This window comes from Malurus melanocephalus, unplaced genomic scaffold, assembly GCF_030028575.1.
Source record: "Malurus melanocephalus ecotype Western Australia unplaced genomic scaffold, MMel_1.1 scaffold_525, whole genome shotgun sequence".
NCBI classification, from domain to species: domain Eukaryota; kingdom Metazoa; phylum Chordata; class Aves; order Passeriformes; family Maluridae; genus Malurus; species Malurus melanocephalus.
Window position 1 is genome coordinate 285,180 of NW_026623757.1, and position 12,203 is coordinate 297,382.

A 12,203-nucleotide genomic window follows, 5' to 3' on the forward strand; every position below is an offset into this window, starting at 1 on the left:
GGTAGAGCRTTGGAACAGGTGCCCAGGGAGCACCAGGAGCAGCTGAGGGAGATGGGAAAGGTGCTCGGCCTGGAAAAATGGATGCTCAGGGGRAAATTTGTGGCTCTGCACAACTCCYTGACAGGAGSGGGCAGCTGGGGATGGGTCRGGCTCTGCTCCCAGGGAACGTGCCAGGATGGGTTCAGGYTGGACATCAATTTCTTCCTGGAAAGGGTGGTCAGGCCTTGGAAGGGGCTGCCCAGGGGGGTTTGGAGCGCCCATCCCTGGAGATGCCCAAGGAAGGACTGGACGTGGCACTCAGTKCTCTGAGCTGGCGACAARGYGGCGATCGTTCACAGGCTGGGCTCGATGATGKCGGAGGCATTTTCCAGCCTCTGTGACGCCGTCACTCCATGTGGGGACCCGCTCCCGGTGCCTGAGGGGAGCCGGGGTGAGGAACGGAGCCGTGTGAGGGCGCGGCCGGCAGGGGGCGCTCCGGGCGATCCCCGCGGGCGGGGCTGAGGGCGCGGCCACGCGCAGGCCCCGCCCCGCCCTCCGCGCTGTCCCCGCTGCCGCTCCGGGACGCGGCAGCAGCGCCGGCGCCATGGTGAAGATAGCCTTCAACTCGCCCTTCGCCCTCAAGGATGAGCCCAAAAAGGAGGCGGCCGAGGCCCTGGTGGCCGACAAGGTGCGGGCRCGGGGGTGTCCCKGCCGGYGGCGGCGGSRGGAGGAGCGGGGCGGTGTGAGGGGGGGGCTCGAGGAGGCGAAGCCGCCGCCATTTTCTCGCGGCCGGGGGAGACGGCGGCGGCCGCGGGGCTCGCTCTGGTGCAGCGGCYGCTCCGCYGCGCCCTGCCCGGGGCTGAGGGAACTCTCCCTTCAACCGTGCGGGGCCGCGGTACCGCGGTGCCCTTTCTCTCCGCAGCCCCGTCGCGGTGCGATGTCCCGTGACACCCGCGGGCCAGCGCCGGCACCGGGTGTTTATCTCGAGCTGGGCCCGTGCCAGCTCCGCGTTTCCTGACGGCGCTTTAAAGCTCCCAGCTCGGCCTTGGGCCGGCCGGCCGGGGAAGCGCAGGGAGAGGCGCCCCCGGCGCGGGCAGCGCTCGGCCGGAGCCTTGCRGGCAAACAAAGCGGGCTGAGGCTCGTCCTCCGCTCCCGGCGGCGCTCGGAGCCTCCCGGCAGCTGCGGTGAGGCGTCGGTGTCGCGCTTAAATTAAGAAACCTRCCATAAAGGGTTTTAAATAGAAACCCAGGCGAGCACCCTGTGGTTGGCTTTTCCTTCCCAGCGAGCTGCGCGTCGCTGGCTTGAGTGGAACTTTCCCAATTTGTGGGAAATTGTTTTTGAAGGTGTCTTGCGTTTTAGGCAGAGGGAGAAGCTCAGCCTGTAGGTAAATACATCAGTGGCTCTAGACGGGGAGTATGCCATGGGCTGCGTTTATTTGTAATCGGAGAGTAAGAAAATTTTGAAAACAGCAAAACCCGTGGAGTCGGACTCTAGTTCTGTTTTTGTTCTGGTGTTTTTTTCTTTTTTTCCCCTTCTAAGCTGTAATCAGGAAAGCAGCTTCCCTTCCAGCCTACACAGCCTCACCTGAAATAGCCTGCCTTTGGAAGGAGAAGGGATGCAGGGTGATTTTACTGCTCAGTGCACTCTGCTGAGCTGTCAGAGTTTGATGTGTGCACAGTTAATACAGTAGCACTTAATTACAGGATCAAAAGGAGAGAAAGTTGGAAAACAGGGTAGATAAAGGATTTTAAATTTGGAGATGTCATTAGCCTGGCCAGTTTCTTGTGGGACAAACTCCTCAGCTACTCCTGAGGCAACTGGTTATACATATATTTACTAGCCCTGTAGTGTGAAAGCTCTGACTGTAATAGTTSTAATAAATACACCCCCTTTTCTCTTCTCATGAGAGCTGCTCCTCTCAATTTGGAATATTTTGTGTGTTTGMACACACGTAGGTGGGTTTTTAACAACTCTTCACTCTGACTTCAGGGCTTGGAGTTGCGTGTAAACATCAAGTTCATAATTTTACTCCAAGACAAACTTGTTGGAGTGGTTGTTAATGTCTTCTTTTGCTGGAATATTTGTGCAGAGCAAACAAGCTTMAAGGTTAATGTTGGCTGAAACAGCACAATAAAAGTCCCCTGGAGTATCTGCACAAAACCCTTGAGCTTGCAGAATATTCTCCYTGCAGGTTCTTTGGGGCTGTCAGCAGTGTTAAAACAAGTGATTTTTCTTCTTGTCTCTTATCCCTCGTTTGCTTTGCTTGTTACAGCTTAAAACTGCATTTTCTTTGTAGGTTTTTTATGACTTTGATCTGTTACTTTTGAGCAGAGGTTTTGTAACCTGCTGGAGCAAAATCCTGCTATTGTGTTCTCTTAGCAGCTCTGTCAACTCTTCCCTCTCAGGTTCAGCTGCCCACATTGCTGCTTAATATGCTTGACTACCTTTGCTTTGTTTGAAATAGGTGTAGTGCAAGTGTAGCTAATTAGATGTCGACATCATCCCAGCATTGGGATGGCTGGTGTGCCAAAACTGGTGCAGACTGGTGTGTTCAAGTAGGGACAGGCTGGATGAGTAAAGTACTCCAAGGTGAAGGTGAGAGAACRTGGAGAGAACAGAATTAATCTCCGGTCTTATAGCTGCTTAACCCTGAAAGATGCTTTTCGTACAGTGCCATAGAAATGTGGCATAATTCTGACTGGAAATCAAGGTTTGGGTTTGCTTTTGTAGTTTGTTTCTTTTTCAGCAAATGCTTCACATGCCAATTGTAGCAGCTTGTGTCCTGCTGAACCAACATTTTTGTGTTTGGAGGATGCGCGAKTGGAATGTGGGAGTATTGACTTTCACAAAACAGCTTGGGGTTTGTTTCAGCACTTGCATAACTGATGGCTTTGACTTTTATGCTGCTGCATCTTGCTGAGCATGGAAATATTGCAGCCTTGGTGATAATGCTGGCGCTTGTTGGGAGCACAGGTCACTAAATGTGTTGTGTTCTGCAGGACTCAAATAAAGAAAGGCCATGGAAGCTGCTGTGCCCAGCCCAGCCACTGATTCTGGGAACACCTCAAAGGAAAAGATCTTTTACTGTGAAATCCAATTTTCTTCCTTCCTGACCAGGACAAAGAGCAATCTTGAAAGCAAGCTATTAAATGCTGGAGTCAGGAATCATTAAAGGGACATTCTTGACCAAATATAGAGGTTATCTAAACATTTTGGGTTTGCTGGTTGTTTTTGTGTTTTGGTTTTTCCTTTTAAAGACTCAAGCCCAGTGTGTGATTCCAGGAGGGAATGTCTCTTCTGATTGTTTGGTATTTGACAATACTTTTGCTGTTCTCTTCTCTTGGCTTGCACGAGTGTTTTAGCTGGACTTCAGGGAAGGTGCTGTGGGAGCTCTGGAGGGTTAAACTTTCAGACACCACCTCTGCTTTTGCAGTGAGGATTGCACAACTCACCACCACCACCTGAGAGTAGTTTCCTTTGGGTGCAGTCATCTTTATTTGAGAGARCACTGGGTGGGAGAAAACAAGTTGCTGAACTAAAGCGGAAAGTTTCAGGCTGTTAGAAACAAAACTTCTTGGGATTTGGGTAGGAGAAAGGTTATTTTGAGGCTGCAGGGTAGGATGTGCCACAGGGACTTGTTTTTATTTGGCATAATTGGAAGCTGCATTTAAGCTGACGAGTGGTTTTCTTTCATAATGGACCTTGCTTGTGCATATTAAAAGTTCCAAAACCCGGTGACTCGTGTCAGTTGTCTGTTCCCCAGCCAAGAKACAAASTTGCATCTTGGCTTCTTCTGTTAATCCAGCTTTGGGAGGAAAAGTAATGTTAATGCACGTGATAGTGAGAGGAGGAGGGGAAAGAGGCTTTTGGGAAGAGGCCTGAAAACACTGTGTACCTTTAATGACCTTGATCTACAAATCCTGCTTCCTTGTGCTAGAATGTGGGTGCAGCACGGTATCYTTTGTTATAGTTATTTAAGTTTCTTACATCTCAAATAGTTTCTGGACAAGGGTTTGTCTAGAAAACATCCTCTGACTCAGAAAATAGTCTTGGTGCTGTTTGAAAACTGATCTTAATCTGATGCAGTAGTATTTCATGTGAGTGTTTTCTTATTTTATGATGCTGATTTGCAATTCCCACACCTAGAAGAAACAGAAGATGCATCAAAGCAAAGCAATTGATAACAACTTACTTTAAATTCAGAGCAGATGCACTTTCTAAGTTCTCACCYCTCTTTATTTAAAGGACCCAGAAGTTGCCACACATAGGGCTGAAAACTCATCTGGAAGATGTCTCTTGACTCTGCTGGGCCTGGCGTTCATCTTGGCAGGGGTTGTTGTGGGTGGAGCCTGCATCTACAAGTACTTCATGCCAAAGGTAATCCGAGAGCTCTTTTTTAATTTAAATAGCATTGATTAAAAAATGTATAAATGGACTATCACTAGACTGGAAAGGTGAAGGGGAAAGAAGGATCAGGGGGCCATGAAGACTGTGTGTCCTGGTGTGACAGACCCGTGCTCAGTCACAGCAGACAGAAATGCAGTTTGAAGCTGATTTGCTGTGAGTTAACTGCCCTTGCCTGTGTCCCAGCACAAGGTGTACCGTGGGGAGATGTGCTACTTTGAGAACGAGGGCCGGGAGCGCGCGGTGGAGCCGTACTTCCTGCCCATCGCCGAGGAGGCCGACATCCGCGAGGACGACAACATCGCCATCATCGATGTGCCCGTGCCCAAGTTCTCCGACAGCGACCCCGCTGCCATCGTGCACGACTTTGACAGGGTCAGTGTGGGGGGCACACTCACAGCTGTGAGTGGGATGGGCACACACCGACTCCAGGGCTTTAGAGCTCACTGGCAGCCCCTTGGCTTTAAGTGGGACACAGCGTGACCTTGTGACCTCTGGAATGGTGGGATTAACTCTGCAGTGCTGGTACAGTCATGGGGTATGAACTCTGAGTTGTTTCCCAGAAAAATGCATCTCAGTACTCTGCAACTTTATTGTTGCCCATGGAAGTATCACTTGCTGTTGAGTCAAGAATCCCATGTAAATTGAGAGCATCGTAAATGTGACTTAAGGGTTTGAGGTCTCAGCACAATGTCACAGCAAAATACAGAAGTGCAAACAGGCTTGAGCCTTGAAGAAGGGCATTGAAAAATCACTTCTATCAGCTGAAACCTGGAACCTGACAATGCCATGGTAGTTGCATGGAGTTTCTGTAAGGTAAAAAGGAGAGAATGGCTTTTATTTGACTTTAATAAAAAAGTTGTGTTGATAGTGTTAACATTTATCCTTAGTCAGCTGTAAAAACCCTCAGAGGTTGGTTGTAAATCCAACCTTGGCAATGCAGATAGAATAAATAGATAATTCTACTTGCTGCAGTTCTTGTGCTCTGTGGCAATGCTGATGATATTTTGTAGGGACTAACACTTTTCCTGAGGAACTATTTAAAGGGAGTGATTGTTTACGGSCAGCTGGATACTTTTTGTTTGCATTGTGCTTAATTAGAGCTTTTCAATTATGAGATCATACTCCCAAATACTTCCTCTGTGTTAGTACAAACTGTACTCCTTTACAATTATGGTAGAAGCTGCTTTTATATTCAGCTTTCTCTTATCTACAAAAGTTTTTTTTAAGCTTGCTGTGACCAGTTGGTTTGCCAAAGTGGTAACAGTTCAGTTCTTACACTGGGCAGTTCCTGAATGCATCTCTTCTGTAGCTGTGAGTGATCTCCAGCTTTTTTAGCTTGCCTTGCTCCTGGTGGAATTGTGTTCTGCTAATCCAARGCCCCCTAAACTAATTGAAAACTTGTTTTTAAAACAGCTTTTGACAGCGTATCTCGACCTGCAGCTGGGGAACTGCTACGTGATCCCACTGAACACTTCCATAGTCATGCCTCCAAGGAATCTGATGGATCTCTTCGCCAAGCTGGCGGTATGTGGGAGCTTTGCTGMTGGCTGCTGCTGACAGGCTGCCTTKTGCTAGGAGTGCTGGGTGCTGCTCCTGAACTCCAGGCCCTTGCTAGAACAGTCCTCCTGCCATCAAAGTCCATAATCCCCYGGCTCAGTCACTGCACTGAAGTTAAGGCCAGCTGTCAGTGTATATTATGTTGAGTAGATTCATGCCTAATGCTCTTATTAATACCTGGCTTTATGAGAGCTGAAAGCAACCAGCAGATAAGGTTAAATTTAGCTGTTAGAAAGGAATTTGATAAAGCTCCAAATATCATTGAAAGCCTAAACCTGAGAGTTACTCCCGGCAAGCTCACTCGCCCCGTGAGGGTTTTGCTGAAAAGAACAATGTGAACTTGTTCCCCAGTTATTGGCACTGCAGTTATGAGATCACCASAAGCATTTGACTCTTCAGTGACTAAAACTGGTGTTTTTCCAAAATGATTTATGGGTCAAGTTGATAGYGCTTGCTGCTGCTTTCCAGTTAAATGCAATACTTGGCTATCATGTGTCGAATGGACTTGTTAAAAAAAATCATTGACTCTCTTACACCTAATTCTAGAGGCCACTGGTCTAATTTAGCTTGTTGCATTATCTTTTTCAGCTCTATGAAGACAAGGTCTAAATGTATGTCCCTGCCCCTGTTTTTCAGAATTTAGGGGTGGGAAGCTGTTTCAATAGTGCTGGGAGCATCTGCCCTGCCTTTTCTGTATCAGAAATACATTGCCTCAAACCTGGAGTCTTTCACAATATTTTGTTTCTCTTTTAGCTGCAAACTTTGTGTACAGATAAACCTGACCAGGTTCTATTTACATTTGYTTCACGTGAGGCTGGCAGAGTTGAGGTTAATTGTGCTTTGTTTGGATGTAACTACAGCTGTTTGAAATGGCCTCTGTCAGTTTTTAACATCCCTGGTACGTGACTGGTTGAGYTCAGCATATTTTGATATTAAAAATCGGGAAAGCTGAACTCTGCTGCTTGAAGCCACTCCAAAGCAAAGGGTAAAATGTGGTGGTTTGTCCCTTGTTAGCAGCAGTCTATACCTGCAGGTKTTGTCTCTTCCAGACTGGCTCTTACCTGCCCCAGACTTACCTGGTGCGTGAGGAGATGGTGGTTACAGAGGAGATTGATAACGTGTCTGATCTGGGCATCTTCATCTACCAGCTCTGTGTGGGGAAAGAGACCTTCAGGCTTCAGCGCAGAGACCAAATCATGGGTAAGCTCCCCACAGGAAAAAATAGATGGATTGTTCAACAGGGGAAGGGGTAAATACTTAAACCTTGGGAGTTTTAAAATTCTTGGGAATCTGAGTGTTCAGCATAAGCTGAGGCTACTCCTGGCCCTGCTGGGTGTTTCCCTTTCCTCCATGTCTGAATGTGAAGTGTCATCTGAACATGCTGAGAAAGTTTCAGTTACACAAYTGCAGATTACATGCCAAACCAAATTTGATCATCAGCTGGTTTCTATTCCATCTTTTGGTTGGAATGGTAAATTAGTTTGACCCCAAAATTAATACAATCTGTCAGATAATGTGAGTATCTATAGGCACAGCTTATTCTGTCCCTGTCCTATCTAAAACTGGGTTACAGGAGCACCAAATTAAAACATTTTCTTCTACTTCATTTGCTCTGGAAAARAAAGTAATTGAACAGTGAGCTCCGGACATCCCAGACTTCCTCTCTGAAAGAGGAAGAACACTTCAGAGGAGCTGCTGAGTTCTGGTTCTTTACTGCCTGTGTGCTTCTGCCACCCCCTGCAGCTCTGTGACAGTGACAGGGACTGAGCTGAGGTGTCCGTGCTCTGACCTACTGAGAGGAGGTCTGGGGGGCAGAAGCCTGRTGCTGTGAATTTTGTTTCACTGTAGCTCAAAATATTTCATATTTGCTGCTCCCACCAAACACAGTGAGCTAATCCTTTGTCAGTTAGAGCCTTTCAGAATGCAAATGTTTGGTTTGTCAGGACTCTGTGCTCTGGTTTGGCTGCCAAGCTCTTAGGCAACAGTTTCCTCAGCCCAGTTGCAGCATTAGGAGCCACATCTGCTGCTTGCTGCACACARCATCCTGTTCTGGATGGGAGGAAGGCTCCCTCTGTGGGAGCAGCAAASGAGTTCTGTGCAGGGCACATGAAGGAACACTGAATGCTGCCCTCCTGGGAGGCAGAGGCGTGTGACTGAGCTGTTGTGAGGATGATTTGGGAACAAGGCTAAATTGACAGCTGCTGTGTCTATAGACAGCCCTGTCAAGAGTGTTTATGATGTTCCCTGAAATCATCCTGCTCGAACATGTTGTTGACATCTTTGCTGCAGAGTAAAAGATCCCTACAGTGCACTTGCACAAAAGGATTCTGGTAAATGGAAAATGTTTCCTGGTACAGCTGCTGTGCTGTAATTCTCCTAGTTTGCCTGTGCAGGGGAGAGGGTGGGAAATCTAATCAAACCGAGAGCTGCTGCTGAGGAGAAAATTGTTCAGGGGCAAGTCTTGCCTTGCTTTCCTCATCTCATTTCTAGCACACAGTGTACAAGCCATGTCACATAAATGAGATTGGAATGGATAAACTCCTGTAATTTCTCTGGAAAAGTTTTCTCATTTCTTCTCATTTAGCTGGTRCTGCCTTGGCTCTCAGCTTTTGTGTCATTTGTGGGTTCATCTGTTAGATCAAACTGACCTTAGGTGCTTTGGCAATTCCCTGGAATTGTTACTTTGGTAGGTGGGCACTTGAAACTTCACCTCCATCCTGACGCCTTGGCATTGAAGGACAGCCTGGATTTTAGATGTTTATAAACCAAAGCAGTCCCCTGCTAGGTCTGGGTTAAGAGCTGCTGCTTCTCTTGCTTACTCAGAACAATTCTCTGCTTATTAAACAAACTAAATCTTCTCTGTATGATTGCAAATGGAAGTGATTGAGGAGAGCAGCTCTTTGATGGTAGGACTGCTGTGTTCTTGTCTCTCAGGGAAGARTCGCAGCTGATGCAGGGTCAGACCCAATGCTGGCATGTCCCAAAATAGAGAAAATCACTTCAATAGTGTTAGGAAAAASTGGAGTGAGGTAAATCCTCCCAAGGTGAAGTACTCTGCAAAGCACACTGTGCAAATGCACATTGGGCGAGGCATTTGGGATGGAAAACAACCCTGTAGCAGGTACTGGTGGTAATTCATGGCTGGAGAAACACAGTGCACGGAGGGATTGTGTCTTTTAATGATGGAAAGCTGGCAATGCTTGCTCTGGGCTGCGGATCCCTTGACTCAGCCTCTCGTCCTCTCTCRTCCCCAGGTGTGCAGAAACGGGCAGCGGAGAACTGTCACTCAATCAGACACTTTGAAAACTCTTTCGTGGTTGAGACAAAGATCTGTCAGCAGTGAAAGGTGACAGATGGGAGGTGACCAGGTCACACCTTCTTGGAGAAGTCAGCATTAGACATCGACTTCTGCAATTAAACCGTGCAGTGATAATCAAAAGCCTTATGCATTTTCTGTGTATTGCTTGTATTTCAGAAGACAAAGTCACCATTTCAGCTTTCGTTGATCCTTGGTATAACTTTTTAGTTGTCTCATGTAAAACTTAAATTTGAGTAAGGTTTTTTTTAGAAGGCTAATATCAGTTTATCTGTTGAATGTGTTTGATTTAGTGTAATCTGGGAATGGCAGAAAAATATATATATATAAAAATGTTAACCAGTTCCTTGGCTGGAACCAGTTATGTTCACCTTAACTTTCACAGAATGATTAATATTAATAATCTGTGGTTTGCACATCTTGTGTAGTTCTGTAGAATAGCTCTGCACTCCGTATCCTGGCTCAAAAACCTTCCCGATCTGGCTCATTAAAGGTTTATTTTAACGACCATGTGTGCAGCATGTAAAATCCAAGCTCAGTGATCAGAAACCTTTAACACTACCCTGTTTCTTTTTGTGCAATTACTGTATTGAATTCGTATGTATATTTGGAACCTTCCCTGAGCTTATGTTGAGTTCTTCTCCCTTAGTTTGGTTTTGTGGCATTTAGTTGTTAGATTCAAATAGAGTTGCTCTTAAGGCTTGTCAGTATTTTTGGTTATGACTTGGTTTATCCTGTAACTTCCTATTTCCAGGGTCTGTTCTGGTATAGCTCACTTGTGAACGTGACTGTAGTTGTAAACTTAAACTACTTGGGCTTATATAAACTTTTTAGATCAACTTTTTATGAGCAAGTAGCATTACTGCTGCAGTCAGAGCATTGTTCTCTTTTTTTTTGGAAAGCTGCAGTCTAAAGAGAATGAAGAGTTAGTGTCCTGCAGTTGATAAACCCGAGAGTTTTATTAAGGGACTTTATATTGGCATAAATTCTGCAACCCTATAATAAATGTTTCTCTAAAACTTTGGTGTTTGTGTGATTTCCTGRTGCTCAGAGGTGAGTGGGGTGATGCTGTGGGCCTGGGGCAGTGTGCAGCACTCTTCCCTTAACCCTCTTACTTCTTTTTCAGCTTGTGAAGCTGAATTTCCTTTTCCYGGTGCTGTGGAAATGCTTTGTGGTGCCAGACAAGCTCGAGGAACAGGGAAGAACAGACACCTCTCCAAACAGGATTCCCCAGGGGCAGCTCTGGGGGTGTCCACTGCTGGAAACAGTTCAGTGCTCTTGGGGCATGTGGGCAGTGACTCAGCTGTGGCACAGCAAGGGCAGGGTGTATTTACAATTCATTTGAATATTGATGGTGATGGGACTGTGATTGAAGGTTTGCCTGTCCCAGAGTGTTCATGGKTGTTAATGAGGGGCTGTTCAGCACTTTGGGATAGACAGAGGTTAATGAACCTTCAGCTCTGACCCTGAGCCTTGCTGGAAGCTCAGACAGATGAGTCCTGCCCTGAAACTGCTGGGAGTAAGAGTAAAGCATTGCTGAACCTTTGTGGCTTTCCTGGAAAGTGCCTGGGATTSTGCAGCTGGAAGGAAAACGGCAGGATTTCTGCACGGAGAACCGTGGGGAGGGAGAGRTGCCTGTAGGAGTTGCTGCTCTGTCATTGCTTGGGAAACTGTAGGAGAAAGGAGAACACGGGAATTTTAGCACCGAAACTAACACAGCTCTTCCCCCAAGGATGTGTCCCAAAACCKGAGCTTTGGCTCTAAAATAGTGTGTGTAGGAGATTATTTCAGTAAATTTAAGTATCTAATAAAATAAAGTGCTGTTAAAAGCTTTAATCCCTGTCACTGTGAGTCAGGTTACTTTCACTTGACAGGTCYTACTGGGAGAAGCAGCTGCACGGGGTAGGTTTTCCTCCAGAGTCTATGTCCTTCGACAAGGGGTGATTTCCTGCTCATCTGGATTGTCTGGGAGGATAACCAGGATTCTTTTGGTAGCCTTGAGTGGAAGGATTTGGACATGTGTAGCTTGTGGAAAGCAAGCATCTGCTTGCTGAAGCTTGATTTTAGAATGAAACCCAAAAATTGTTCTTTCCAGCTCAGTATCCATGCAGTGGATACACCTCCAGGAGTGCTGGGCCTGCTTCTGCAGGGGCTGGAACACTTGCWGTACCTTTAGAACAAGTGAAGTCAGGTCCTTAAGATGTTATTGGATGTTCCARGCAGGGAGCCAGGGACAGGAGGAACAGATCGTTCCACCTGCTCTGAGGTGAGCAGGGTTTGGTCACACGTGTGCTCTGCTGGGCTTGTGTCTATCCCTAAGCAGTTTAGGCTGGGGCTGGGTGTCCAAGCCAAAATACTGGRATTTTAAGGTATTCCTGGCATCTTCTAATGCTGTGCTTGGCTTTGAGCAGCTTCTGTGTTTGGCTGGGCTGTAGAAGCAGAGAGGAGCGTGAGCTGGAGGAGTCCTTTGCACCAGTAGATGGCACAGGCAGCAAACACTTGGGGGTAAAGTGTGTGTAACTGATAAAAACCTGGTGTATTCATCGAACAGACAGTTTTTCAACTATTTCACCAAAATCAAACCTAAAAGTGGTTTGATCCAAGCTTCCTCCAGCTGGTGCTTCGTGTCTTTGCTTAGTTTTGTCTATAATAAGGAACATTTATATGATACAACTGTAACCCATGTAAAACCCTGTTAATATCGGAGTGGAGCTGTACTACAAACGTGGGTGTGGTGACACTACCGAGATGCAAATGCAAACTCATTTACTGTRAAAGCTTCATTTACATCTGTGTTTACTGGAAAAGCATCCTGTGGTCACAGGACAATCCGCAGCATCTCTGCAGGGACTTTGGACAGCTTTGAGCTGGCAGGTTTGAAATTTAAATACCTTTATCAATGGGAAGGTGGCAATGCAGTGTTTTGGATATTTTCTCTTCCAGC

The 12,203-nt window shown here is 46.6% G+C and overlaps 1 protein-coding gene across 1 annotated transcript; it reads left to right on the forward strand.

Moving 5' to 3' along the window:
- Positions 1-519: 519 nt before the first annotated feature.
- ITM2A (integral membrane protein 2A) lies at positions 520-10,278 on the forward strand. Its single transcript, XM_057381731.1, has 6 exons — positions 520-667; positions 4,225-4,356; positions 4,570-4,758; positions 5,800-5,910; positions 6,993-7,143; positions 9,198-10,278. The coding sequence occupies exons 1-6, from the start codon at positions 584-586 to the stop codon at positions 9,284-9,286; spliced, it is 756 nt and encodes a 251-aa protein (XP_057237714.1). The 5' UTR covers positions 520-583; the 3' UTR covers positions 9,287-10,278.
- The last annotated feature ends 1,925 nt before the right edge of the window (positions 10,279-12,203 follow it).